The sequence below is a fragment of the Balearica regulorum genome, chromosome 2 (assembly GCF_011004875.1).
Source record: "Balearica regulorum gibbericeps isolate bBalReg1 chromosome 2, bBalReg1.pri, whole genome shotgun sequence".
NCBI lineage: Eukaryota > Metazoa > Chordata > Aves > Gruiformes > Gruidae > Balearica > Balearica regulorum.
In genome coordinates this window covers 168160606-168186456 of record NC_046185.1, presented here as the reverse complement: position 1 = coordinate 168186456, position 25851 = coordinate 168160606, and the positions used below count along the sequence as shown (strand labels likewise).

At 74.9% G+C, this 25851-nt stretch overlaps 5 protein-coding genes across 13 annotated transcripts; 2 read left to right on the top strand and 3 right to left on the bottom strand.

Annotated features, from left to right (window-relative positions):
• Positions 1–123: 123 nt before the first annotated feature.
• Positions 124–2946, top strand: CDK5 (cyclin dependent kinase 5). The gene is made up of 12 exons (XM_075747025.1): positions 124–246; positions 365–453; positions 540–607; positions 714–774; positions 866–922; positions 1064–1159; positions 1379–1453; positions 1557–1653; positions 1733–1802; positions 1969–2029; positions 2103–2183; positions 2344–2946. Exons 1-12 carry the CDS (start codon positions 210–212, stop codon positions 2428–2430), a joined length of 879 nt encoding a protein of 292 aa, XP_075603140.1. The 5' UTR covers positions 124–209; the 3' UTR covers positions 2431–2946.
• Positions 2947–3183: 237 nt separating this feature from the next.
• LOC142600665 (acid-sensing ion channel 1C-like) lies at positions 3184–12361 on the bottom strand. 3 transcript variants are annotated; one of them, XM_075747021.1, is made up of 11 exons: positions 11692–12352; positions 6952–7102; positions 6750–6877; positions 5804–5954; positions 5647–5703; positions 5066–5219; positions 4617–4708; positions 4462–4541; positions 4312–4383; positions 4047–4099; positions 3204–3426 (listed from the first exon to the last, which is right to left on the bottom strand). In XM_075747021.1, exons 1-11 carry the CDS (start codon positions 12244–12246, stop codon positions 3348–3350), a joined length of 1572 nt encoding a protein of 523 aa, XP_075603136.1. In that variant the 5' UTR covers positions 12247–12352; the 3' UTR covers positions 3204–3347. The 3 variants fall into 3 exon arrangements, with proteins under 3 accessions (XP_075603137.1, XP_075603136.1, XP_075603138.1); XM_075747022.1 differs by lacking the exon at positions 4047–4099 and having other exon boundaries at positions 3184–3426; positions 11692–12358; XM_075747023.1 differs by lacking the exon at positions 4047–4099 and having other exon boundaries at positions 3297–3426; positions 4633–4708; positions 11692–12361.
• LOC142600839 (uncharacterized) lies at positions 7731–8956 on the bottom strand. Its single transcript, XM_075747204.1, has one exon. The coding sequence runs from the start codon at positions 8811–8813 to the stop codon at positions 7731–7733; it is 1083 nt and encodes a 360-aa protein (XP_075603319.1). The 5' UTR covers positions 8814–8956.
• A 1128-nt stretch (positions 12362–13489) lies between the features above and the next one.
• ABCB8 (ATP binding cassette subfamily B member 8) lies at positions 13490–19049 on the bottom strand. 3 transcript variants are annotated; one of them, XM_075747018.1, is made up of 16 exons: positions 18933–19049; positions 17173–17381; positions 16933–17088; positions 16758–16852; positions 16566–16671; positions 16328–16489; positions 16134–16219; positions 15955–16052; positions 15752–15857; positions 15606–15639; positions 15371–15507; positions 15165–15259; positions 14698–14831; positions 14417–14564; positions 13741–13991; positions 13490–13652 (listed from the first exon to the last, which is right to left on the bottom strand). In XM_075747018.1, the coding sequence occupies exons 2-16, from the start codon at positions 17338–17340 to the stop codon at positions 13572–13574; spliced, it is 1857 nt and encodes a 618-aa protein (XP_075603133.1). In that variant the 5' UTR covers positions 17341–17381; positions 18933–19049; the 3' UTR covers positions 13490–13571. The 3 variants fall into 3 exon arrangements, with proteins under 3 accessions (XP_075603133.1, XP_075603131.1, XP_075603132.1); XM_075747016.1 differs by lacking the exon at positions 18933–19049 and adding an exon at positions 17825–17982 and having other exon boundaries at positions 17173–17452; XM_075747017.1 differs by lacking the exon at positions 18933–19049 and adding an exon at positions 17825–17957.
• On the top strand, positions 18096–25536 carry ATG9B (autophagy related 9B). Of its 5 annotated transcripts, none has more exons than XM_075747011.1 (15): positions 18096–18486; positions 20647–20761; positions 21083–21128; positions 21270–21332; positions 21445–21615; positions 21708–21849; positions 21933–22681; positions 22791–22944; positions 23053–23232; positions 23351–23596; positions 23688–23899; positions 24138–24240; positions 24678–24771; positions 24896–25017; positions 25154–25536. In XM_075747011.1, the coding sequence occupies exons 2-14, from the start codon at positions 20662–20664 to the stop codon at positions 25000–25002; spliced, it is 2367 nt and encodes a 788-aa protein (XP_075603126.1). In that variant the 5' UTR covers positions 18096–18486; positions 20647–20661; the 3' UTR covers positions 25003–25017; positions 25154–25536. The 5 variants fall into 5 exon arrangements, with proteins under 5 accessions (XP_075603126.1, XP_075603129.1, XP_075603128.1 ...); XM_075747014.1 differs by lacking the exon at positions 18096–18486 and adding an exon at positions 19235–19460 and having other exon boundaries at positions 23203–23232; XM_075747013.1 differs by lacking the exon at positions 18096–18486 and adding an exon at positions 19235–19460 and having other exon boundaries at positions 23167–23232.
• Positions 25537–25851: the final 315 nt, after the last annotated feature.

The following is a 25851-nucleotide window of genomic DNA, read 5'->3' as shown; positions in this document are numbered from 1 at the left end:
CTGCCGGGAGGTGTGGCCTGAGCTAGTGTTGCCGGGAGGTGTGGCGGGGCGGGGCCGGCGCGGGGCTGCCGGGAGGTGTGGCGGGGCGGGGCCGGCGCGGGGGCTGCCGGGAGGTGTGGCGGGGCCGGCGCGGGGGCTGCCGGGAGGTGTGGCGGTGGCGGCGGCGGCGGCGGGGCCGGTGCGGCGGGGCCGGAGCGGAGCGCGGCGCGATGCAGAAATACGAGAAGCTGGAGAAGATCGGGGAAGGTGCGACCGGGCCGGGCCCGGGCCGGGGCGGGGCGGGGCCGTGCGGGAGGGTCCGGGCCGTTGCGGGGCGGGGCGGCGCGGCGGTGACCCGGGGCGGCGGTGACCCGGCTGCCCGCAGGCACCTACGGGACCGTGTTCAAGGCCAAGAACCGGGAGACGCACGAGATCGTGGCGCTGAAGCGGGTGCGGCTGGACGATGACGACGAGGTGAGGGGGCGGCGGGGGCCGGGGCTTGGGACCGGGGCCGGGGCCGGGACCCCCGAGCCCCCCCGAGCGCGGCCCTCTCTCGGCAGGGCGTGCCCAGCTCGGCGCTGCGGGAGATCTGCCTGCTCAAGGAGCTGAAGCACAAGAACATCGTCAGGCAAGGGGGGGGGGGGGGGATGGCCGGGGGGGGTGGGGGGGTCCCCGGGCCCTCTGTGGGGCCGGGCCGGGCGGTGCGGGGTCTCAGGGTCCCCTTCCCCGCGCAGGCTGCACGACGTCCTGCACAGCGACAAGAAGCTGACCCTGGTCTTCGAGTTCTGCGACCAGGTGAGCGCCGGGCAGCGCCCAGGACGGGTTCGTGGCTCCCGGCCCCCCGCCGCTCCCTGACGTCCGTCCCCCCCCGCTTGCTTCTCCCCAGGACCTGAAGAAGTACTTCGATAGCTGCAACGGGGACTTGGATCCAGAGATCGTCAAGGTGCCTTTGGGGGGCTCCGGAAGCCCTCGGGGACCACGTGCTCGTCCCGCCCTGGCTGCGATATCGCGGCCGCCACGAGAACCGAACCGCGGTGTCGAGGGGCTGACGTGTCCCCACTCAGCACCGCGCTCTTCTCCGCAGTCGTTCATGTACCAGCTGCTGAAGGGCCTCGCGTTTTGCCACAGCCGCAACGTCCTGCACCGAGACCTCAAGCCGCAGAACCTGCTCATTAACAGGGTGAGGGGCGGGGGGCGGGGGGCGGCGGGGGGCGCGTGCCAGCATGAGGCGCCCCGGCTGAGCCGGGAGGGACGTTACGCCGGGGAGCCCGCCGGTGCCTGTCCCCAGCCTGCGGCTCTGCCTCTCCCTTGTGTTTCTGGTCAGCAGGAAAGGGCGAAGGGCTGGAGCGGGACGGGGTGTCCCCTGCGCTGCCCTGCTGACGCGGTGCTTTTCCTGCAGAACGGGGAGCTCAAACTGGCCGACTTTGGCCTGGCCCGGGCCTTCGGCATCCCGGTGCGCTGTTACTCGGCGGAGGTGAGCTGGGAGGTCTGCGCTTTCGCCAGAGGCCTCCTCCAGGCCAGAGGCTCGGCTGTCCCATCCCTCGGCTGGCTGAGCATCTCCCCGTCCCTCTGCGCAGGTCGTCACGCTGTGGTATCGGCCCCCAGACGTGCTCTTCGGAGCCAAGCTCTACTCCACCTCCATCGACATGTGGTCAGCCGGCTGCATCTTCGCAGGTAGTGCCGCGGGGGCTGCCGGCACGGGGGGCTGCCGGGGCCGTGGGGCCTCGGGGCCCATCCCCTCTCTCGTCCCTAGAGCTGGCCAACGCGGGGCGGCCCCTGTTTCCGGGGAACGACGTGGATGACCAGCTGAAAAGGATTTTCCGATATCCTTCCAGTGCCACGGGGGGCTGTGGCGGGAGGGGGTCACCCCCCTCTCCTGGGTGGGGGAGCAGGACGGGTCCTGGCCGGGTGAGGCGGGGGGGGGCTGGGTAACGGGCGACTCCCCCCACGCCCACCGCAGCGGTGGCCCTTGACCGCTGCCGTCCCCACGCTGCTGGGAACCCCCACGGAGGAGCAGTGGCCGGCCATGGCCAAGCTGCCGGACTACAAGGTGAGGTGGGGGTGGGCCGGGGTGAGGGGGGGGCTGTGGTGAGGGGGGGCCAGGCTCACCTCTCTGTCCCCAGCCCTACCCCATGTACCCCGCCACCACCTCCCTGGTCAACGTGGTGCCCAAGCTGAACGCCACCGGCCGGGACCTGCTGCAGGTGAGCGCTCTGCCCGTCCCCCTGCCTGTCCTGCCTGCTCTGCCTGCACCGTGGGGTTCTGCCTTCCAGGGGCGGGTGCCCTCTCCCCTTGCAGGGGGCTGTGGGGCAGGGGGCCGTGGCTCACCCCCTCCGCCTCACCCCCCGCCTCTCCCGCCCCCAGAACCTGCTGAAGTGCAACCCGGTGCAGCGGATATCAGCGGAGGAGGCCCTGCAGCACCCCTACTTCACAGACTTCTGCCCCCCCTAGGCCCCCCGGCGCTGGCCCGGCCCCGCGCTCAGCCGGCGGCAGCCCCCGGCTCCAGGCACGCTCCCGGCAGCGCTGGGGAGGGGAGGCGAGGAGCGAGGTGCCAGCATCCCGGAACCGCGGCCCCCCCACACCCCTTCCCCCCGTATTTATTAGGTTTTTAACCCGACGCTGCCCGGCTGAGGGGTGCTGGCACGGCCTCCCCACCCTGACCCCCCAACCCCACGGCGGGGCCGGGGCTGCTCCTGGGGCTGGCTGAGAGCGCACGGAGCCCTCCCCGGGGACACAGTGCTGGTAGGGGGGCAGGACCCTCTGGGACCAGGTGCGGGGACCCCGGTGGGGTGGGACCCCCCACCCTGCCTGTCCCTGCTCCCCCCCCAGCCCCTTCCCCAGCAGGGGAGGGGGTCCTGGGTGCCAGCTCGGGGGTGGGGGGGAGCACCCCGTTTCTTTTCTACCGTGCTGCTGTACGTGGGTGAACGTGCGTGTTTGTTACCTCCATAAAGAGCTCCCCTCTCCCCAGCGCCTGCCTCCTCCTTCCTGGGACCCCCCCGCCACACAGCACCCCCACCACCACCACCCCGGGCCCCCCCACCAGCAGCACAGGAGCCGGGGCCCGGGGTAGGACTTTAATGGGGCGGGGGGCCGCAGCGAACGGGCGTCGCATGTACAGCGCAGCGGGAGGGGGCGCGGGCGCAAGCAGCGCATGCAGGGACGCGGGAGCGGGGCCGGGGGGGCCCCTGCCGCCCCCAGCCCCCCGCCGCCCCCTCGGCGGGGGGGTCCCAGAGCGGGGCACCTCGGGGCCCGGCGCCGGACACGCGGGGTCCCGGGGGGCAGGAGGGTGGGGGTACCCGTGTCTGCCGCCAGCGGCCCCCCCGGGCCCCCCCCAGCCCACCCTCAGCAGGCGAACTCCTCGAAGGCGCCTAGAGCCGGGTGACGAGGTAGCACGTTCGGGGCGAAGCTGAGACTGTCCGGGCGGCAGCGCGGGGGGTGACGGGCGCTCTGGGGACGGGGGCACGGTGGGGGGCGGACGGGGGCTGCGGCGGCCGCTCCCCCATGCCCCAACCCTGCCGCCGCCGCCGTCCTTCCCCCCACCTCCGTGCCCGGCCATGTTGGGGGCTCAGCCCCACGCACCCCCACCCTGCGCACCCCGAGGGGTGCCCCAGCTCTGCCCGGGGGCGGGCAGCGCGTGCCCCTGCGGAACAAGGCTGTCCCCATTCCGCCCCCCCCCCACCCCGGGACCGGGGCTCCCTCCTGCCCCGCAGTGTCCTTGGGGGGGGGGAGGTTGGGGTGTCCCCGAGCCGAGGGGTTGGGGGGGGCCCGGGGGACGCGGTGGCGGGGAGCGATGCATGAAGATGGGAGCGGAGCCAGCGGGGGGGCGGCCCCCCCGGCCCGGCCCCGGGGATGATGCCGAGAGAAGCCTGGGATGGGGGGGGGGGGGCCGGGGCCGCCTGCGGGGGAGCGGGGGGGGAGGGTCCCTGCCCGGGGGGTCGCGTCCTCCTCGCCCCTCGCTGCGCCCCGGCCGGGGACCCCCGTGCCCCCCCCCCCCCCGTGTCCCCCCCCGTGCCGGCACTGCGGGCGGGGGCTCGCTGGGTGCCGCCCCCCGGCCCCGGGGTCTCTACCTGGGCCCCGGAGGCAGCGGCACGGCGGGGCTGCCCGGCCCCGGGGGAGGCTCCTGCAGCGGCGGGGGCGGGCGGAGCGGAGCGGAGCGGAGCGGGAGATGGAGCCGGTCCCGGGGCGGGGGAGGCCGAGCAGCAGATGGGTGGGATGAGGTGCGGGGCCCCCCCTTGCCGGCTGCGCCCGGGGAGGGGGGACGGGGCGGGGGGGGGGGGGGCAGCCCCCGGCGGGGCAGGGGCGGGCGGGGGCTGCGGGGGGGGGGGGTGTTACCAGGGTGCTGCTGTCGCTCCTGGGGGTCCTCCTCTTCTCCTTGTAGAAGCTGAGCAGTTTGTCCCGGAACACCTGGGGGAGCCGGGTCAGAGCCCCCGGCCGCGGCCCCGAGCACCCCCCGGCCGTGGGGCAGAGCGGGGGGGCCCTCACCTCGTACAGGTAGTCGAAGATCTCCAGGATGGTGAGGAGGCTGGCGCCGATGAAGAGCCCCATCTGCCCCCCGATGTCGCCTGGGCGGGGGGGGGTGGCGTTAGAGGGGGGCTGCCCCCCCCGGCCCCCCGGCCCCAGTCCCCCCGGACGCTCACCCAGCAGCCCCGCCACCTCGTAGGCCTTCTTCTGCTCGATCATCTCGTAGTTCAGGGCCTCGAAGAAGATGTCCAGGACCAGCACGTTGTCCCTGGGGGGGCAGACGGGGCTGGGACAGACGGATGAGTGGGGGGGACAGGGGGGACTGTGCCGTGCCGCGGTGTGCCGGGGTGCCAGGGTGAGGGTGGCACAAGGATGTACTGTGCCAGGCCATGCTGTGCCGTGCCATGCCGTGTCATGCCGTGCCGCGCCGTGTGGTTTTCCCAGTGCTGGAGCAGATTTGCACAGGGGCGGCAGTGCCGTGCCGAGCCGTGCCAGTTCACATATGCTGGGGGCTGCCGTGAGGCTGTGCCGTGCCATGTCACACTGTCATGCCGTGCCATATCACACCATCGTGCCATGCCGTACGCTGCGGGGGGCGGCGGGCCGTCGCGGCGGCAGCACTCACGCGATGTACTGCTCCGTCTTGTTGAACTTCTTGGCCAGGTACCTGGCGGAGGCCTTGCTGGGGATCTTCACCATGGAGAGCTCTTTGCCGTAGCGCACCATGGCGCAGGGCGTGCGGCAGGCGCAGTACTCGCTGTCCTTCTTCACCAGGAAGTCTGGGGGGGACGCGGGTGGGACGGGGACTACGGGGACTGCGTGGCCGTACCCCCCCCGCGCCGGCGCTGGGGATGGGGCTGCTGCAAGGACAGGGCCGGGCCCCGGCCAAAGCCCGGGCGTGGGGTGGGTGCCGGCGGCACAGGACAAGTGTGCTGCAGTCGGTGCCGGCAGCACGCGAGGTGGGGGCCTGGACCCGCCTGGGCTCTGAGCAGGCAGGGACAGCGGTGACACCCCCCCAGAGAGGGCACGGGGACACCGGTGCCACGTTCACAGTGATGGAGCCAGGGGGAAACAAGGGGTCCTGGAGATGAATCTGGGGGTGTCTGGGGATGGTGGCCCCCGGGGCGAGACCCTTGGCTGGGCTGGGGATGCCGGAGGTGGCAGGGCTGCGGCGTGGCCGATGGTGGGGTCTGCCCCGGTACGTACCCAGCGCGGGGTCAGCGCACTCCTTGTACTGCTCCGGGGTGCAGACGTTGGCGTTGCCTGGGGGGGGGGAAGGTGGCGGTCGCAGGGGCAGGAGGGTCTCCCCACCGCCCCCGTCCCACGGCAGCCACCCCCCGGCCCTGGCCCGGTCCTGGCTCACCCGGCATGTGCACCATGCGGCAGTTGCAGTTCTCGGCCAGGTAGCGGGTCTCGCAGTCCAGGCGGCAGGCGGTGATGCTGTAGTTGGTGAAGAAGTCGGACTCGATGGGGGTGGCCTTGCAGTCCCCCCAGGGCGGGGGCAGGTACACCAGCTGCCAGCCACCGGCTAAGGAAAACACGGCGTCCCCGGCCCGCGCCGCCTGACCCCCATCCCGCCGTGGTGCCTGTCCCTCGGGCAGAGCTCGTCCCACGGAGCCGGTGCTGGGGGGGGGGTGCGGTGTGTGTCACGCCACCCCGGAGCCCCCCGCTCCCACCCCTACCTCCTGGCTGGGCGCGGGGCTGGGCATCGGGGCCGGCGTCACCCACGGCCGGCACAGCAGCCGGAGGGAGGGAAGGGCCAGGCGAGGGCCGGCACATGGTGCCAGCTGGGAGCATGTGGAGCCCGATGTGCTGGGGGGTCGGCACGGACCCCCACGTCCCCGGGGTGGGCAGCAGCCGGAGAGGCCGTGCCGTGGCTGGTGTGGGGAGCGTGCCTGCAGCCGCAGGGCTCAGCGGGGCACCCATGGGTGCCGAGGGCCACGCTCTCACCGCCGCCATGCTCCCTGCCGCCCGCGCCGCGAGTGCCGGCACACATGGAGACGCCCACTCGAGACACCTAAATTTAGGCGTCTGGCTGCGTGAGCTGGATGCCGCCCCTGCCGACAGTCTGTTCAGCGGGAGGCTGGGGGGTCGCTGCCGGAGCCGCTGCCTGCGGTGGGCCTGAGCAGTGCCGGTGTGGGGCCGCCCCACAGTGTTCCTGGCCGTCGCGGCGGCAGAGCTGCCGCACCAGGGGTGCGGTACCTGCCATGCAGCACGGCTCGGCACGGGATGTCCCGGCGGGTCGGCCACGGCTGTGCGGCCCCCCGGCAGCCCCCTCCACGTGCCCCGCGGGCAGAGCGGCTGGATACCCGCTGCTGCTGGCAGGACACGAAGGTCTGGAAGCCGGGCGCCACGCCGAAGCCCAGCTGGTCGATGAAGGGGGGTTCCTCCTGGCTGTGGATCTGCACCTTCACCCCCGCCTCGTAGGAGGTCTCGTCTGCAAGGCAGGGAGGGCGTCGGGGGCGCGGGGCGACAGCCGCGCCGCGGGCAGGGCTGCGGGGGGGCCCTCACCCGTGTCCCCCCAGACGGGCAGGTATTCCTCTTGCTGCACGTTGAGCATCAGCTCCAGGCCGTTCCCCGCGCCGCCCTGCAGCGTGGTCAGCACCTCCCGGCCCGGCCCCCCCGAGTTGAAGGTGTAGCACTTGCCCAGGCGGGTGAAGATCTGGGGGGGGGCAGGGCAGGACCCTCAGCGCCCGCCGCGGGGGTCACCCGGGGTACGGCGGCGTTCGGGGTGCTGGGGGACGGGAGCTGCACCCACCCAGCAGGGACAGGGGGGCAGCGCCCGGGGACCCAGCAGGGCCCCAGTGCAGGATCCCAGTGTCCCCAGTGCCAGATACCAGTGCCCCACCAGTCCATGCACAGGGCAGGGGCTGCTGCATCCACCCGTCCCCTTTGGGACCCACATGGGGCTGTGGACGGGGCTGTGGGGCGGCTGCTGCTGTCCCTGCCCCGGTGCGGTGCCCTCGGCTCTGCCGGGTCCCGACAGCCCGGGCGTCCGGACGGCCCTGCGGGACCCCCCACCCCATGTCCTGCCCCACAGTCACCGTGGCAGAGGGACGGTCCCTCCCCAGCTCCGTCCATGTGGGACCCCAACCCACCTCTTCCCGCAGCCCCCCTGAAGCACAGAGCCTCTGCAGCAGCGAGCACAGACCACCTGGCCCCCCACGGCCCTTGCCCCCCGCTGCCCCCCAGCCGCTTCCCACCCCTGCCCCCCTGGCCCTGGCCCCCCCTGTGGGGAGCGGGGCTGAGAGCCGCACGCTGCAGCCATCGCCCCCCCCCCCCCAGTCCCCTCATGCCTGCGCTGCAGCCCCGCAGCCCCCCCATGACTCCCCGTCTCCACCACGCTTCCCCACGGCCCCGTGGGCACAGGGAGGGTGAGAGGAGCCATCCCGGCGCAGCGCGGTGGGAGCTTCACCGAGCGCTTGGGGCTGGGGGACGGCGGGGCGGGCAGGGGCTGTGCCCCCACCACGTCGTCGCCCCACAGCCCGCGCGCCCCACGGCCCCGCAGAGCGCACACAGCCCACCATCCCACAGCCTGCACCCCGCCATCGCCCCACAGCCGACCACCCCACAGCCTGCACGCCCCGTGGCCCCAAAACCTGCTCAGCCCCGGGGGTCCTGCCCAAGCCCTGCCCAGGGCAGAGCCAGCCGGGGCTGGGGCTGCCGTGGGTCCTGCCCGGGGCACAGCCAGCCGTGGCCGTGGCGCTGGCCGTGGCGCTGGCACTCACGGCGGTGAAGTTCTCGGGGCCGCAGTCCCGGCCACGGAAGCGGCAGCGCAGCAGCATCTCGTGGATGGGGTGCCCGGCGCGCTGGTAGAAGGCACCCAGGTCGTAGCTCTTGCTGGGGAAGAAGCCGGCGAGGTCGGGGGGCTGCCCCAGCGCCTGCAGGTAGCGGGGAACGTCCTCCCTCCCCACTGCCAGCAGCTCGCCGCCCAGCCAGAACAGGTCGTCGGGGGTGAGCTGCGAGCGCCGGACGCGGTTGTAGTTGCAGAGGGTGACGGCGGGGAAGACGAGGACGCGGCTCTCCGCCTCGTCCAGCACGGTGACGCGGGGGTACGTGGCGTAGTGCCGGACCCGCTCCCCCGCCTGCAGCAGGAAGGTGCCCAGCGAGGCCAGGAAGGCGCCGGCCCAGAGCAGGCGGTGCGGTGCCGGCGCCCCGGGCGCGAAGACGCGCCCCAGCCCGTGCAGGGTGCAGGAGCGGACAAAGGCGGCCAGGCCGGCCGCCCCCCGCACCCCCACGCCCGGCTCTGGCGGCTCGGTGGCCATGGCCGCCCGTCCTGCCCATCCTGCCGCGGCCATGCAGGGGGATTGGGTTTCAGCACGGCTCCGGGGGGACGCAGGGCGGCGGGGGGACGTGGGGCTGCGTGGTGACATGTGAGCGGGGAGGATGGCAGCGGGGACCGGGGCTTGGCTTAGCTGTGGCGGCACAGGCCGTCATCCCGCCAGGACCTGAGAGCCTGCCCCGTGCCCAGGGCCCCCGGGGACCAGCACCCACGGTGGGGACCAGCACCCACAGGGACCCCCAGGGCGACCCTGAGCTCAACAACCCCGAGCCGCCCCCCAGAGCCCCCCAGGCCCGCAGCCCCCTTCCCCACCAGGTATGCGGCCAAAAGCAGCCCAAGTCCCCCCTGCCCCAGGCAGCCCCCAGCCCCCTGACCCCCACTCTGCTCCCCTACCCCCTCCCCGTGCCCTGGGGCAAAGCCCCATCCCACCCAGGGGCCCGTGGCCCCCCCACCCCACGGAGGGGCTGCCCCAGACGCAGGGCGAAGGGGGGGCTGGGGGCTCCCCGGTCCCATCACTGACCCAAGGGCCGGGGGGGTGCAGTGGCCCTGGGGCACCGTAGCTGCCCCATGGGGTCAGGGCCCCCCACGATGGGGTGTGCGTGTCCCCCCCGAGTGTGGTGTCCCCCCGTCCTGCCCCAACGTGGGGGGGGGGGGTGTGCTGCTGTGGCAACGGGCTGCTCCCAAAAAGGGGAGCCATCACCATGGCAACACGCTGCCCAAGGAGGATGGGGGGGCGGCTGCCATGGCAACGGCTGCCCGGCACAGGGATGCGCCGGGGCCGGCAGCTGGGGGGACCGGGACGGGGACAAGGACACGGCCCCAGCGCTGCCAGCCCTCCTGCTCCCCACGCTCGGGGTGACCTCCCGGCTCGCCCCATCCCTGCCGGCCCCGGCGGGGGCAACCGGGGGGCACAGACCCAGCCGGCATGGCCCTTCCTTCGGACACTCGCCAAGTGCCCGGGGACCCCGGGGACCCCAGGGACAGGGCTGGGATGAGGCGCCACGCACAGCCGGCCTCTCCGTCCCAGGCACGGGATGGCAGCCCCGGCAGCCCCAGGGCCCGCTGCCGCCAGACGGGACGTGGTGCCGGGAGCTGCCGGCTCAGCGCCGAGGCCCAGGGCAGGGGACGATAATCCGTGACTAAGTCCCGGCATTAGCTCCGTATTTTTAGCCGGCAAAGTTGCAGCGGGTGCAGCTGGACGCTGGGCTGAGCCGGGGCAGGGCGGCGCCGGGGGGCTGCGTGTGCCAGGGGCCGCTGCGGCTGCTCACGCAAGGAGTTTCTCACCGCCAGTCGGAGACGAGGCGGCAGCGGGGCCGGTCGTGTGGCACATGTGGGCAGAGCCAACGCTCCCGGTGCCGGCGGCGGCGAGCCCGGGGGCAGCGGGAGCAGTGCGGCACGCACATGCCCCCCGAGATCATCGGCACAGGAATGGAGACGGGTGCCCACCAGTCCCTGGGGCAGGCACCGGCCCTGTGCGCCGGCGGCATGCCGGGGCCCTGGCAGCTCAGCCACGCTCCCCGGAGAGGCGCCGGCTTTCAGGCTGCAGCGAGCTGCCGCCATGCAGCACGTGCCACCCCCGGTCCTGCCCCGGGAACTCACAACCCTCCCGCCGCACGTCCCGGCCCTCGACCCCGGGGCTGCTGCCGCCTCGCCCTGCCGCGGGGGCACCGGCGGAGCTGCTCCGGCAAAGGGCGCGGCGGGCACGGAGCTGCCAAAAGGCATGCTTTTCAACAGAGCTCCCAAGGAAAATAAATTTTGCGCACTAAGAGCCTTAAGCTGACGGTAATTGCTGTTGTGATACTGCGGCCGAGCCCACGGTGACAGCCGTGGGGACTGAGCAGAGCCACGCACAGCGGGCACAGGCTGCCACAGCACGCCGCTCCCCCGGCGCTGCCGCAGCACGAAGCACACCCCTGCCCTGCCCGCACCACCGTCCCTGCCCGTCCTGCCCCACGCCGCCAGCCCTGCCCGCACCACCGTCCCTGCCCGTCCCTCCCGGGCAGGACGCGGCACAGGCTGCCCGCGGCCGAGGTTTGCCTGGGGGAGCCGAGCGCTGGGTGGGGGGTCCCTGTGCCCACCCGGGGCTGCACGGGGCAGGGAAGGCACCTCCGCACAGGGACGTGGCAGCGCTGCTCCCCCCCTGCCAACACTCCGGCAGCTGCCCGCACCCTGCGCGTCACCTGTGCACGAACCCGCAGCCCGGGGGCCGCGGCTCGGCCCTGTGCAGCCCCGCTGGTACGCCGTGCGGCACGGCCGGTGTGCTGGGAGCACACGGGCACCGGCGATTCCCTGGGCCGGGAGCAGAGCGGGCACAGCCCCAGGAGCGGTGTGCGGTGCTGGGGGCAGCACTGGGGCCGGGTGCCCGTGGGCTGCGGGGGGACGGTTCCGGCACAGGGGACCCCTGCCCGCACCGGGGCAGGCTGTGCGGAGGAGCTGCGGGGGTGGGAGCCTGTCTGCAAACACAGCCCGGGGGGAGCGGCCGCTGCTGCCGCCGGTGCCCAGGCGGCATCTGGGGCCGGCGCGGGGGGGAGCGGGGCTGCGGGCCGTGCCCGTGAGCATCCCGTACCCGTGAGGACCCCCTGCCCGAGCGGCTGCACGCAGGCGGAGCTGGCTGACTCGGTGCAGGGCCCCCGACACAGCGCGGCTCCAGCCTGGGTGCCGTTCCCAGCCGCCTGGCATCCCCACGGCGAGCACGGGGCGGGGGCACCCCAGCCTGGCACCCGGCCTGCTGCGGCACCCGGGGTGGTGGGCACAGGCCGGCGCGCCGCGGGCGGTTGGATGTGCCGGTGGGACGGCTGCGGGTTGGGAGAAGGGGCTCACTCATCGGCGCTGCAGCAGCCCGGCACGCCGGCGCCCGACCCTGGCGGGACACCCGTGTCTGTTCGCGGTCCCCGGGGGCACGTGGCCACCCTGGCCCCGGCGGAGCCCCCTCCTCTGGCCGGGCACCGCGCCGCGAGGCCGGCACTCACCACGGTGAAGTTGCGGGCGGTGCAGTTGGCGCCGCGGAAGGAACACTGCAGCAGCATGTCGGCCAGGTCGTGGCCGGTGCGGTTGTAGAACTCGGCCATGCTGAAGGGCTTGGCCTTGAAGTTCTTGAAGTTGGCTTTGTCGCGCAGGGCGGCCAGGACATGGGGCTCGGCCAGCTGCGGGTTGCTGATCTCGTAGCGGTCGTTGAGCAGCGCCAGCAGCTCGCCCACGTGGTACATGTCGTTGCGGGTGATCTTGGAGAAGCGGAACTCGTTGAGGTTGCAGATGGTGATGGCCGGGAAGGTGAGGTTGTGGGCGGCCACCTCGTCCAGCTTGGTGACGTGGGGGTAGGTGAGGAAGTAGGCGACGCGCTCGGCGCAGACCAGCAGCAGCAGCCCCAGGGACCCCAGGAAAAAGGCCCCCCACAGCACGCGGCGCAGCGACACGGCCCCGTAGGCGAAGACGTGGCTGATGCCGTGCAGCGAGGAGCTGTGGGCGAAGGCCCGCAGGCTGGAGAGCCCCTCGCCCTCCCCGCTGCCCTCCGAGCCCCCCCTCATCCTGCCGACGGGCCCCGGCGCTCCCCGCCCCGCTCAGCCCCGCCGCGACCGCTGCCGACCCCCCGGCCGCCCCTGGCCCATCGCCGTGCCGCGCTCAGGGGGCTGCGGGCAGGTGGGCAGGCAGGGTGGGCAGGGTGGGCAGGGAGAGGCAGGGGAGGCAGGGGAGGGCAAGCAGGGTAAGGCAGGGCAGGCAGGGTAAGGCAGGCAGGGTAAGGCAGGCAGGGTAGGCAGGGCAGGCAGGGTAAGGCAGGCAGGGTAAGGCAGGCAGGGTAAGGCAGGGCAGGGTAGGCAGGGCAGGGTAGGCAGGGCAGGCAGGCGGGGAGAGGCAGGCAGGGTAAGGCAGGTAGGCAGGGCAAGGCAGGCAGGGCAGGCAGGCAGGGTAAGGCAGGCAGGGCAGGCCCGGCCGCTCCGCCCCCCCGCGCTGCCGGTACCGCGGAGCCCCCGGCCAGCGCAGCCCCAGCCCCGGCCCCGGCCCCAGCCCCGGCCCCGGCCCCGGTTCCGCTCCCGCTGCCGCGGCGCAGCCGCTGCCGGTCTGCGGCCGCCCCCCGCCCCCGCCCCCGCCCCTCCCGCGGCGGCTCCACCCGCTGCCGCCCCCCGGCGATCGCGGTGGGGGGTGCGCGGAGCCGAGGGCCCGGGGGCTGCCCCGCTGCTGTGTGCCCCCCCCCCCCGCCCCGGCTCCCCCCGTCCCCGGGCACGGAGCCCCCGCTGAGCCCGGCGCGGAGGGGGGGGACCCGGCTGGGGGCAGTGCCCGAGCGGGGCGGCAGGACCCCCCCGGGGCCGCGCTGCGCCCCCCCCCCCCCGCGGCGGCAGAGCCCGGGCCGGCCCGGGGCGGGGGGTGTTCGGGAGGCAGAGAGCTCCGGGGGGGCTCAGCAGGCAGCTCCCCTTCCCCGGGGCGACGCAGGGGTCCCCCCACCCCGGGGGGGCACAGAGGGATTCCTCCCTCCCGGGGGTGATGCAGGGATCCTGCATCTGGGGGGGCACATGGGGGTCCCCCAGCCCAGAGGGCGACGCAGGGGTCCTGCACCCCAGGGGATGACACATGGCCCCCAACTCCAGGGGTCCCCCCCCCCCCCGGAGGATGATGCAGGGGTCTCCCATCTCAGGGGGTCACACAGGGTCCCCCCACCCTGGGGGGGTGATGCGGGCTCCCCCCCCCCCGCAGGGCACTGCCATCCCCATGGGCTGCAGAGCCAGAGCCACCACGGCTTGTCCCCCCAGCACCACACAGCAGAGCCCCCACAGCCGCCTTCTATCCCTGGTTTATTGGGGAGCAGCAGAGGGGCACCCCGGTGGTGTCGTGTCCCCCCCCCCGCTCTGCCCCACGCTCAGGACTCCTCCTTGGTCTGCCGTCGGATGAGCTCGGCGTAGAGACCCCCCCGTCGCACCAGCTCCTCGTGGGTCCCTGCCTGCAGGGATGGCGGAGACGGCGTCACCCCTGGGGCTGCCCACCCCCCCTGCCCGCTCCTGCCCACACCCCCCCCGGGCGCTGCTCACCTCGGCCACCCGGCCCTGCGCCAGCACCACGATGAGGTCGGCTCCCCGGATGGTGCTGAGGCGATGGGCGATGAGCAGCACCGTGCGGCCCGAGACGGCGCGGTCCAGCGCCTCCTGCACCACCTTCTCCGACTGGGCGTCCAGCGCGCTCGTGGCCTCGTCCAGGATGAGGACGGCGGGGTCCTTCAGCAGGGCCCGGGCGATGGCGATGCGCTGCTTCTGACCCCCCGAGAGCGTCGCGCCGCGCTCGCCTGACCGGGACAACCGCGGGGATGCTGGTGCCGCCGCAGCCAGGGGAAACCGCCGGACGGATCCCGAGGAAGGGAGCGGAGGGGCGCAGCTGTGTTCCCACACCGCCGGCCCCACCAGAGCCAGGGAACCCCCCAGGAATGCCAGCACCGAACCACACCGAACCACGTCTTTCCTGTGGGGAGCCCGGCGCAGCTGCTGCTCCCTCCCGGCACTGCCTCGCGTCAGTGGTGACCGGCAGCCGGTGTCCCCGGGGGGGGCCTTGGCCCCAGTCTCGTGCTCGTCCCTCTGTCCCGTGGGGCGGCTGACCCGCCTCGGGGGCCCCTGCCCGCCTCCCACCCCCGCTGTGCCCTGCACCGCTGCCGGGCTGGGCCCCCCGCCGTGCCCCGCTCCGCGGCACGCAGCCCGGCACAAGCCCGGCACGTACCCACGACGGTGTCGTAGCCCTCGGGGAAGCTGCGGATGAAGCCGTCGGCGTTGGCAAGCTGGGCTGCGGCGTACACCTCCGCGTCAGAGGCTCCCGGCTTCCCGAAGCGGATGTTCTCCATGATGGTCGTTCCGAAGAGCACCGGCTCCTGGGGCAGCATCCGGCACCTCAGCACCGAACCCCGGATGGGGCCACCTCCCTCCCCTCCCCCGGGCACAGCACGGGCCCGGCAGGTTCCCGTTCAGCGCCTGCCCCACGGCAGCCCCACGGCAGCCCCGAACCTGGCTGATGAAGCCGATGACCTGCCCTCGCAGCCAGGAGGGGTCCAGGGAGGAGATGTCGTGGCCGTCCAGGGTGATGGTGCCCTGCGTGGGCTCGTAGAACCGCTCCAGCAGCGCCGCCACCGTCGACTTCCCTGTGGAGGGCAGCCCTCAGCGCCGCGGCACCGCCCGGCCGCGCACCCCCGCACCCCCCGGCTCCGGCCGTGACCCCCGGCCTCGCAGAGGTGGGCGGGTGGGTGGGAGGCATGGAAGCTGGTTCCCAGTCCCTGGCGCCCACTGGGCTCACTGGGCAGAGGACCGGGGCGTGGGAGGGATATGCCAGGGGACGGGTGAGGGGCTGAGCTGGCGTCCCCGGGGAGGTCGGGTCGGTTCCTGCCCCGCCGGCTGGGATGCACCGGCCAGGGGTCCCCTGGCCTGGGGGTGCGGGGAGGGCCGGGGGGGCGAGGGGGCCACGGCCAGGCCGGTACCTCCTCCGGACGGTCCCACGATGGCCACCGTCTTGCAGGGCGGCAGGGTGAGGCTGAAGTCGCGCAGGACTGGGTAGCCGGGGCGGGTGGGGTAGCTGCAGGGAGAGGAGCGGGGGGTGCAAGACGGTGCTGGCCCCCAGCCTGCGGGGCGGCTCGGGGGGCCGGGCGGGGGGCCGGCCCGGGGCGGGGGGGCCGGGGCCGCTCACCTGAAGGAGACGCGGTGGAAGCAGATGCGGCCGAGCAGGGAGTGGCTGGGGATGGAGCCCCCCCCCCGCAGCGCCACGCTGGGCTCCAGCGTCAGCAACTCGAAGACGCGGGCGCCGGCGCTCAGACCTCGCACCACCTGCGGGGACGGCGGCGGGAGCACCCCGGGCCCGTCCCCTGCCCCCCATGGCGGGGGGCCACGAGAGCTCCCACCCCACCCCACCCCACCCCACCTACCTGCCCAAGCAGGATGGAGATGTTGGCCATGGACCTGTCGGGGCACAAGGGGGGAGGCCGAGCTCAGGGCTGCACCCCGGGCAGGCTGCGGCACGTCAGGGTGCCGGGGGTGCCGGGGGAGGCGCCACGCCGGGCCCTGCTCCCACCTTTGCACCGTCTGCGAGGCCACCAGGAAGGACATGAGGTCGCCCGGCGAGAGCTCGTCCCCGGCCATCAGGGAGCCGCCCACGAAGATGGTCCCCAGGACGATGCCTGCGGGGCGCGGGGCGGAGGTGGGACCCAGGGTGCCCCGGGACTGCGGGGTCCTGCCCCACGGCACCGCGGGTCCCGCCCCACGGCACCCACTCACCGTTGAGCGCCAGGTTGGAGAGCCCCTGGAAGGCGGCGATGCCCAGGCCCAGCCACTCGTTCAGCCAGCCGGCGCGGTCCACCTCGGCGCAGTACAGCCTGCGGGCAGGGACGGGGCTGACCCCCCCCCACCGGCCCCCCGCCGCCCCCGCCGGGCGAGAGCCCCCACCGCCCCTTTACCCTGCCTGCCGGTCCTCCATGGCGAAGGCGCGCACGGTCCGGACGTTTCCCAGCACCTCATCTGCCACCCCGGTGGCCTTGGCCACCTGCGGGGAGAGGGACGGAGAGGGGGGCTGGCACGGGACACCCCCCCCGCTCTGGCCCCGGGGGGATGGAGGGGTCCCTTGGGGGTGGGGGGGCAAGCGCGGGGTTACCTGCTCCTGCGCCCGGCGGGAGAGGCTGCGGAGGACGGCGCCGATGAGGGCCCCGACGCCCACCAGCGCCGGCAGCGCCACGAGCAGGAGGCCGGTCAGCTTGGGCGAGAGCAGGTAGAGCGAGACGAAGCAGCCTGCCGTCTGGGTGCCGCTGCGCAGGCCCTGGGGGGGCAGGGGTGGGTGCTGGGGGCTTTGGGGGGCGGGGGGGGGGGGCGGTGCTGCTGGCTGTGGGCCTCACCTGGGAGATGGCCAGCTTGAAGGAAGACTTGAACTCTTGGATATCGGCCGTCAGCCGGTTGACCAGCTGCCCCGTCCGGTTGGCGTCAAAGAACGCCACGTCCTGCCTGTCGGGAAGGCGGCGGTGTGCCGGGGCGGCAGGCTGGGGGCTCCCCCTGCACCCTGTCCCCCGCCGCCCCGCGGGGCGTTTTACCGGAGCAGGGAGATGAAGAGCGCCTTGCGCATGCTGCCCGCCACGCGCTCCCCCACCCGCGCCAGCAGCGCGATGTACCCGAAGGTCAGCAGCCCCTGCGGAGAGGAGAGGGGCTCGGGAGGGTGCGGGGCAGGGGCAGCCCCCGGATCCCCCGGCTCAGGGTGCCGGCACCCACCTGCAGGCAGTAGACGGTGAGTAGGCACAGGGCCGGGCGCCGGGCTTCCTGCAGGTAGCCGGTGATGCGGCCGTGGGTGCAGCGGGCCACCACGTTCACCAGCTGCCCCAGCAGCACCGGGATGCGGACGTTGAGCAGGGCTGCGCCCAGTGCCAGCTGCGGGGACGACGGGCGTCACGGCACGGGCACGGGGACGGCGGGGACGAGGGGGACCGCGGCCACCCACCCGCCCCTGCTCACCACCACGGCTGCCGAGAGGGCCAGGAGCTGGGGGCGCAGGAAGGCCCAGAACGCCGGCCAGTCGAAGGTGGGCTCCGGCCGGGGCTGCGTGGGCTCAAGGGGGACGGGGACGGCGGGGATGGCGGCCTCCTGGCAGCGTGCGGCTGTGCCCAGCAAGCCGAGGGCCATGCAGGCCGTGGCCGGGCCGGCCAGGAGCAGGCAGCGCGGTGCTGATGGTGCGGGGCCGGGGGGGGGGCGAGGGGGGCCGGTGAGCCCCAGGCGCCCCCCCCCATACCTGAAACTGGGGAGAGCGGTGAGCTTGGGGAGCCCGAACTTGGGACCCAGTGCCCCCCCTGGGGACACGGGGTGGGGGGGGGAACCCGGTGAGGGCTGTTCCCCCCCCCCAGGCACGGCCAGCCTCCCCATGCCCCCCTGGGCTGTCCCGGGGCAGGGGACACCCTCGCCCCCCCCGGTACCCCCGGTGTCCTCCCCCCGGGCTGCGCGCCAGCACCCAGCCCCCCCCCCCCCAGCCTTTGGGACCCCCCCCGCTCGCAGCCCACGTGCCCTGCGCCCCCCGGCGCCCCCGGGGACCCCAGAGCCGGGCTCCCCCCACCCCAAGGGACCCGCGAGTTGGGTTCCGGCCCCCCCGCCCCCCCGCCGGGCTCCCCGGTACCTGCGCCCCGGGGCGGGGGGCGGCCGCAGCGCAGCGGGGACCGAGCGGAGCCCGGAGCGAGCGCCGAGCGCCCGCAGCAGCAGCAGCAGCACCATGGCGGGCCCGGACACCCCGGGCGGGCAGGGGCGGCACCGGGGCGGCACCGGGGCGGGCAGGGGCGGGCGGGGGCGGGCGGAGCCCCAGCACCGCGGCCCGGGCCCTGCGCCGGCCCCAGCACCCCGAGCCCCGGCCCCGCGGCCTCCCCCCGGCCCCGGCACCCCGAGCCCCGGCCCCGCACCCCCGCCCCTCCCCGCAGCCTCCTCCGGCGCCCCGGGCCCGCCGGGGCCCTCGATCCGCCCCCCCCCCCCCCCCCGCGGGCCGCGCTCCGGGAGCCCGGGCCCTGCACGGGTGTCCGTCCGTCCGTCCGTCCGTCCGTCCCGGTCCCGCCTTGCCCGCGCTCGGACCCCGCTCCCCACGGCGGGGCCCCCCCCCCCGAGACCCCCGCCAGCCCCCCCGGTGCCGCTGCGGCCATGCCCGGCGGCGGGACGCGGTCCCGGTCCCGGGGCGGGTGCGGGGCCCGGTGAGAGCCCGGCCCCGGGCACACCGGGCACACACCGGGCACACACCGGGCACACACCGGGCACACCGGCCCCGCGGGGACCGCGCCAGCGCCGAGCCGAGAGGTGAGCCGGGACGGGGGACGGGGACACGGGGGACGGGGGTCACCGGGGACGGGGGTCACCGGGGACGGGGACACGGGAGCGGCCGCCCCAGCGCGGCCCCGAACCATCGCGGTGCCCCGGCCCCCCCCCCGGTGCGGGGTGCCCCCGGCTCCTTCCCGGGGTCCCCCCGCTGCACCCGGGACACCCCCCACCCCACACACACACCCCCCCTCCCACGGTCGCGGGCGGCCCGGCCGGGGGACGCGGGGACAGCGGCTGCCGGTGCGGGCACGGGGGCGGACGGGTCCCCGCGGGGTCATCGGGGCGCCCGTGGGGTGGCTGCGTGGGGCCGGCGGGGTGCGTGGGGCTGTCCCCACGGGAGTGTCCCCGGGGCCGTGTGTCACCACGGTGCTATTGGGGTGCGTGTCAGCGTGGGGCCGTCACGCTGCCCGTGTCCCGATGCCCACCCAGGTGCGTGTGTCCCTGCGGGGTCGCGGGGGTCACCGGGCCCTTGGGCCGGGCTGTCCCCACGGGTGTCCGTGTCCCTGGGGCTGCCTGTCCCGGCACGGGGGTGTCCCCGCACCCCCCCCCCCCCGGCTGTTGACGCCGCCCGGGCTATTTTCGGGCTCCCCCCCCCCCCCCGCCCCGCGGGTATTTTTGGCCGCTCGGGGGGGGGCAGGTGGGGGAAGGGCCGTGCCGGGACACCCGATCCCGGGGCACACGGTGGCCCCGGCCCCCGCCGGGAGTTGCACAAGGCCGGGGGCAGCGCGGGGACGGTGCGTCCGGCGGTCCCGGGGCTCCTGCTGAATCACGGCCCCGGGGCTCCCCCCCGCCCCCCCCCCGCGGCCCCGGTGCCGTGAGTCAGCCCCGGCGGGGAGGGGGCGGACACCATCATCACCATCACCATCACCCGCGGCCCGGCCGGGCACTGGCACCGGCACCGGCACCGGGAGGGGTGGTGGCGTGCGGGGCTGCGGGAGCACCGGCCGGCGGCGGTAAGGGGCGGGCGGGGGGGTCCTGCCCTGCCCTGGGTGCTGGGGGTCCCGTCCTGTGCCGAGGGGAGGGGGGTGCTGTGCTTCCCCGGGGCAGTGGGAGTTCTGTCCTGCCCCGGGGTGGGGGTCCCATCCTGCCCCAGGAGATGGGGGTCCTGTGCTTCCCCGGGGGGTGGGGGTCCCATCCTGCCCCAGGAGATGGGGGTCCTGTGCTTCCCCAGGGGTCCAGGGCTCCCCTCCTTCCCTGAGGGCCAGGGGTGACGTCCTTTCCCAGGGGGGTGGGCGTCCCATCCTGCCCCAAGGGGTTGGGGGGTCCCAAACTAGAATTGAGGCCCTGTCCTTCCCCAGGGGGTTGGGGGTCCCATCCTGCCCCAAGGGAACTGGGGCCCTGTGTTGCCCCAAGGGGCTGGGGCTCCTTGTCCGAGAGTCCCCCCGCCCCAGAGCCCAGAGGTCCTGCCCTGCCCCAAAGGGTGAGGGTCCTGTCCTGCCCCGGGGCTGGGGGTCCCCAGGGCATTAAGAGGCCCCCGGGGCTCAGGAGCTGGCCCTGGGCTCGGTCCTGCACCCCGGCTGCTGCCCTGGCGCTGGCTGCTCGCTGCCCCACGGCTCCGTGGGGAGGGGGGCGTGGGATGGGATCTGCGGGGACGGGGGTCCGTGGGGATGGGGGTCCACTCCACTCGCATTGTGGGGGGGTGGCGCAGCGTGGCCCGAGGGGCAGACGTGGGGTGAAGCGGGGGTCCGGGCTGGCCCGGGCGGGGGTCTCTCCGCAGGGAGCTCGGGCCCTGCAGGGGGCACGGCCAGGCGCTGGCGGTGATCCAGCCGGTGGGACGGGCCGGACGGCGTGTGCGGTGCGTCCCTGCCCGGGGCCGTGGCCGTGGCTGTGGCCGCGGTGCGGGAAGCCAGCTCAGGCCACCCGAATTTGGGGCACGCGGGCGGCGCTGCGTGACCTCGCCGGCATTTCCGGCTCCTGGCCGCGGGGCAGACAGCTCAGCCCGGCTCACCCCGGCACGGCACGGCACGGCACGGCACGGCACGGCACCCCCGTGCCCCGCAGCCGAGGCTCTGGCTGCCCCACGGCCCATGGGGCCGGGGGGCGGGAGGGTCCATCCCCCGGGCACCCCCGCCGCCGGGGTCCGTGCCGGGCGGGGGTCCCTGGGCCGCGGCGGCGGGTGCCGACGGGCGTCCCTGGCAGGCGGCGTGGCGAGCGATGGCGGCGCAGGGCGAGTACCGACGCCTGGAGGACTTCGAGGAGGACTCACCCCCCGGCGAGGAGGAGCTGCTGGTGCACGTCACCGAGGGGCTGCAAGGTAGCGGGTCCAGGCCGGGGGGGGCAGGTGCTGCCCTGGGGGGGCACAGGGGCCCGTCTGGGTGTCGTGGCCGCGCCGTGGGGCGCGGGCTGGGGGGCTGGACCAGAGGGAGGGAGGGGGTGCAGGCAGCCTGCCCAGGGGTGCGGGCGGGGGGGGGGGGCAGGCCCAGCCCTGCTGCCTATGTGGGGGGCACCGGTTGCCCCCCCGGCCCTCCGGCTGGTCACGGGGGGTTTGTGGGTGCCCCAGGGTGGGGGTGCGGGGGCCGGGGTGGGCCGTGCCATGGCCCGGGCTCAGCCCCCGCTGTTTTTCTCTCCTCGCCAGACTCCTGGCACCACATCAAGAACCTGGATAATTTCTTCACCAAGATATCCTTGCAGGGCCCCTGCCTGGCCGCTGCCCAGCCCTGCCCGCGGCCGGCACCGCGCCGGGGGGTGGGGGCACCCCAGTGCTGAGGTGGGGGGGAGGGTCGGGCACCGCGGTCACACGCTCCTTAACGCACCCCCAACATCTACCACTTCCACCAGAAGAACGGCTTCGCCTGCATGATGCTCTCCGACATCTTTGAGCTGGTGTAAGTGCCGGTGGGACGCCCACCCACCCACCGTGCCGTGCGGTGCCGTGCGGTGCCGTGCCAGGCGGCCGCGGGGCGAGGGGCCGTGCTGATGCCCTTGCCCCCCCCCCAGGCAGTTCCTGTTCGTGGTCACCTTCACCACCTTCCTGCTGTGCTGCGTGGAGTACGACGTCCTCTTCGCCAACCGGCCGCTCAACCACAGCCACACCGGTGCGGCGGTCCCTGACCGCAGCAAAGTGACGCTGCCCGACGCCGTCCTGCCCTCCCCGCAGTGCGCCCAGAGGTGAGGGGGGGGGGTCGGGAGCCGCCGGCGCGGCCGCACGGGGAGTCCCGGCACCACCAGGTCCCCGCCTGACGCGCGTCCCCCCTTGCCAGGATCCGGGCCAGCGGCTGGATCATCTTCCTGCTGGTGATGGCGGCCGTCTTCTGGCTGTACCGGCTGGTGAAGGTGCTGTGCAGCCTGCTGAGCTACTGGGAGATCCGCGCCTTCTACATCAAAGCCCTCAACATCCCCTCGGTGAGCGGGGCCGCGGGGAGGGGGCTGGCGGGGCCGTGCCGGGCCGTGCCGAGCCGGCATCCATCGGCGTGTCGTTGGTGCAGGAGGAGCTGTGCAACTACAGCTGGCAGGAGGTGCAGGCGCGGCTGATCTCGCTGCAGCGCCGGCAGCAAATGTGCGTGCACAAGAGGGAGCTGACGGAGCTGGACATCTACCACCGCATCCTGCGCTTCAAGAACTACACGGTGGCCATGATCAACAAGTCGCTGCTGCCCGTCCGCTTCCGCCTGCCGCTGCTGGGTCCCGTTGTCTTCCTCACCCAGGGCCTCAAGTACAACCTGGAGCTGCTCCTCTTCTGGGGACCCGGCTCCCTCTTCCAGAACAAGTGGAGCCTGCGGCCGCAGTGCAAGCGAGCGGGCGCCCGGCGGGAGCTGGCGCGGCGGCTGGCGCGTGCCATGGTGCTGCTGGGGCTGGCCAACCTGCTGCTCTGCCCCTGCGTGCTGGTCTGGCAGCTCCTCTACGCCTTCTTCAGCTACGCCGAGGTGATCAAGCGGGAGCCGGGCAGCCTGGGCGCCCGCCGCTGGTCCCTCTACGGCCGCCACTACCTGCGCCACTTCAACGAGCTCAACCACGAGCTGCAGGCGCGGCTGAGCCGCGGTTACAAGCCGGCCACCAAGTACATGAACTCCTTCACCAGCCCGCTGCTCACCGTGCTGGCCAAGAACGTCGGCTTCTTCGCCGGCTCCATCCTGGCCGTGCTCATCGTCCTGACGGTCTACGACGAGGACGTGCTGACGGTGCAGCACATCCTCACCGCCATCACGCTGCTGGGGCTGGTGGTCACCGTGGCCAGGTGAGCGTGCCGGGTTACGCCGTGCCATACCGTGCCGCCGCCGGCGTGGTCGAGCGGGGAGGTGGGACGTTTACCCCCCCCCCGGCCCGTGCCACTACGCTTCCCGCAGGTCCTTCATCCCCGACGAGCACACGGTGTGGTGCCCGGAGCAGCTGCTGCAGCGCGTCCTTGCCCACGTCCACTACATGCCGGACCACTGGCAGGGCAACGCCAGCCGGTCGGAGACGCGCGGCGAGATGGCGCAGCTCTTCCAGTACAAGGCGGTGAGCGACGGCGGGGCCGGGGCGGGTGGGCGGTGGGAGCGTCGGGGGGGGGGGCGGGGGGGGGGGGAACCCCCCCCCGCCCCCCCCTGACGCCCCCGCCGCCTGCAGGTCTTCATCCTGGAGGAGCTGCTGAGCCCCATCCTCACCCCCCTCATCCTCATCTTCGCCCTTCCCGCCCGCGCCTTGGACATCGTCGACTTCTTCCGTAACTTTACGGTGGAGGTGGTGGGGGTGGGCGACATCTGCTCCTTCGCCCAGCTCGACGTCCGCAATCACGGCAACCCCCAGGTGGGTTTGGGGGGGGGGTGTGTGTGTGTGTGTGTGTCCTGGGGTGTTTGGGGGGGGGATCTCGGGGGGCGGGGGGGGTCCTGGGTGCGGCGTCTCTGCTCACCCCCCTGCCCCGCAGTGGCTGTCGGCCGGGCAGACGGAGGCCTCGGTGTACCAGCAAGCGGAGAATGGGAAGACGGAGCTGTCGCTGATGCACTTCGCCATCACCAACCCGCGCTGGCAGCCGCCGCCGCCGAGCGAGCTCTTCCTCAGCCACCTGAAGGAGAAGGTGCAGCAGGACGCGGCCGCCGCGCCGCCCGCCCAACGCATCCTGGCCGAGGGGCCGCTGGGCGCTTCCCTCCTCTCCGACGACTCGGCGGCGGCGGTGAGCGTGGCGGGCACGTGGGGCTGGGGGCGGGGGGGACAGGTCCGGCGGGGTCCCCGGCCGGGGCCGTCCTGACGCGTTGTCCCCGCAGCCGGACGGTTTGCTGGCCAGCGTCCTGGCCCGGCCCATCCTCTCGGCCAGCGGGCTGGTGTCCCGGGACCGGCGCTTCGCCCAGCCCTGCAGCACCGCCAGCGCCGCCGCCAGCGTCCTGGCCTCCCTGGCGTCCCCCCTGCCCGGGCGAGCGCGCGGCCCCTCCGCCGACAGCCCCGGCTGCCACAGCGACCGCCTGCTCCCCGGGGAGAGGTCAAGCCGGCGAGGGGGGCTGGGCGGGGGGACGGGGGCTCTGCACCCCTCTGGGCTGGTGCTGCGGGGATGGGGGGGCGAGGGAGGGGGTGTCGTGGTGGGGAGGGGGGGTTGTGGTGGGGAGGGGATATCATGTTGGGAGGGGGGCGTCGTGGAGGGGAGGGGGTGTTGTGATGGGGAGGGAGGGTCATAGCGGGGCTCCACGTGCCGGCGCGGTGCTCACCGGCTCTGCCCGCAGCCTGCTCCTGAGCGAGTCGCGGCTGCGCAGCCTGAGCCGCTCGGCGCTGCTCTGCGAGGTGGCCTCGGCCGAGATGAGCCTCCACGCCATCTACCTGCACGAGGTGCGTCCCCCTGTGTCCCCCCAGCCACGCGGCCCCCGGCTCCCCTGCCCGCGGCACCCCCAGAGTGTGGGTCCCCTGCCCGCATCCCTGCCCGCATCCCTGCCCACAGGTGCGTCGCCGGGGGCGGCTGTGCCCACCCTGGTGCTCTGCCCTCGCCTCCTGCCCGCCACCCCCCCGTCCCCCCGTCCCGTGCCAGGCTGCCCCTGCGCTCCCGGCTCCGTGTGTGACACCCCCTGCCCCGGTTTTGGCCGGGGACCCCGCGGCTGCTGCCGAACCGGGTGTTGGGTTGAGGCACCGCAGCTGGCGTCACCGTGGCCGTGTCCATCCCCCCCGCGTTGGGAGCTCCCCGCCCCGCTGCCTGCCATGACAGGGGGCTGTGACCACCCCGGGGGTCTCAGCGCCATGGTGGGGGCTCTGACCCCTCTCCCCCATTCCAGCTCCACCAGCAGCAGCAGCAGCAGGGTCCCGGGCCCCAGGCCGCGGGGGGGTGGGTGGCCATGGGGCCACCCCGGCCGCCCTCCGTGACCACAGGTGAGTGTCGCACCGGGGGTCCCGGGGACGGGTGCTGGCCCAGAGCGGGGGCGGCTGCGGGGTCCTGAGGGCCGGGACCCCGGGCGGGGGCTGCGGCAGCTCTGACCCGCCCCCCCCGCCCCAGGCTCGGCTGCCAGGGCCTCGCAGGCTCAGCACCGGGAGATGCCGCTGGGCGGCTGGGCCGAGGAGGAGGAGGAGGAGGAAGAGGAGGAAGAGCAGACAACGGGCTAGCCGGCCTCTGCTTCGGTGAGCGAGGGCACGGCACGGCCCAGGGAGGGCCGGTGACCACCGGGGCTGGGACCCGGTGGCATCTGTCCGGCAGCCGTGCCAGCGTCCCCCGCTCCGTGCCGGCGTCCCTCCTGACGACCCGTTTCCTCCGCAGGGTCCTGGGCGTGCCGGGAGCTCCCGGCGCTGCTGGGCACGGTGCCGGGGGAGCTGCCGGGAGGCGCTGGCCGGGACCGGGCGCCGCGGGGGGACTCGCCGCTGCCTGGGGGCCAGGGCGCAGGGTGGTGCGGCCGTCGCTGCCCGCGTGGGCCCCCTGTTCAGGCACGTGGCCTTGCCGGTGGCCCTGCCATGGCGCGGGGCCGGGGGCGCTGCCGGGGGCAGCCAGCCCCGCCAGGTGCTATATTTATGGGGGGGCACGGGGCGCCCGGGGCTGGGGCTGTCCCCGCTCCCGCCGCCTGCCCCGGTCTCTGCCCGCCGCAGTGCCCTGCCCTGGGCACCGGCTGCACCGCGCCGCCGCGCGAAATAAAGGTTTACAGACGGGCTGTGCCAGCGGTGACTCTGACCCGGCGCCGGCTGGGGGCCGGGGGCCGTGCCGTGGGGGGCGATGCTGTGGACAGGGGTGTGATGCTGGGGTGTGCGGGCAGGCGGCAGCAGCGGTGCCGGGGCGGTGCAGCTTGGCAGCCTGGCTCAGGCCAAGGCCCCCCATTCCCTCCCCATCCCATCTCCCCCCCCCGCCCCACTTCCCGCAGCCCCACGTCTGCCGCGTGTGTGGGGCCGGAGCGGGGCCGGGTGCCCCCGCTGCAGAGGGACTGCTGAGCGCGGCCCACCCCGTGCCCACCCTCGCCGTTCCCGGCT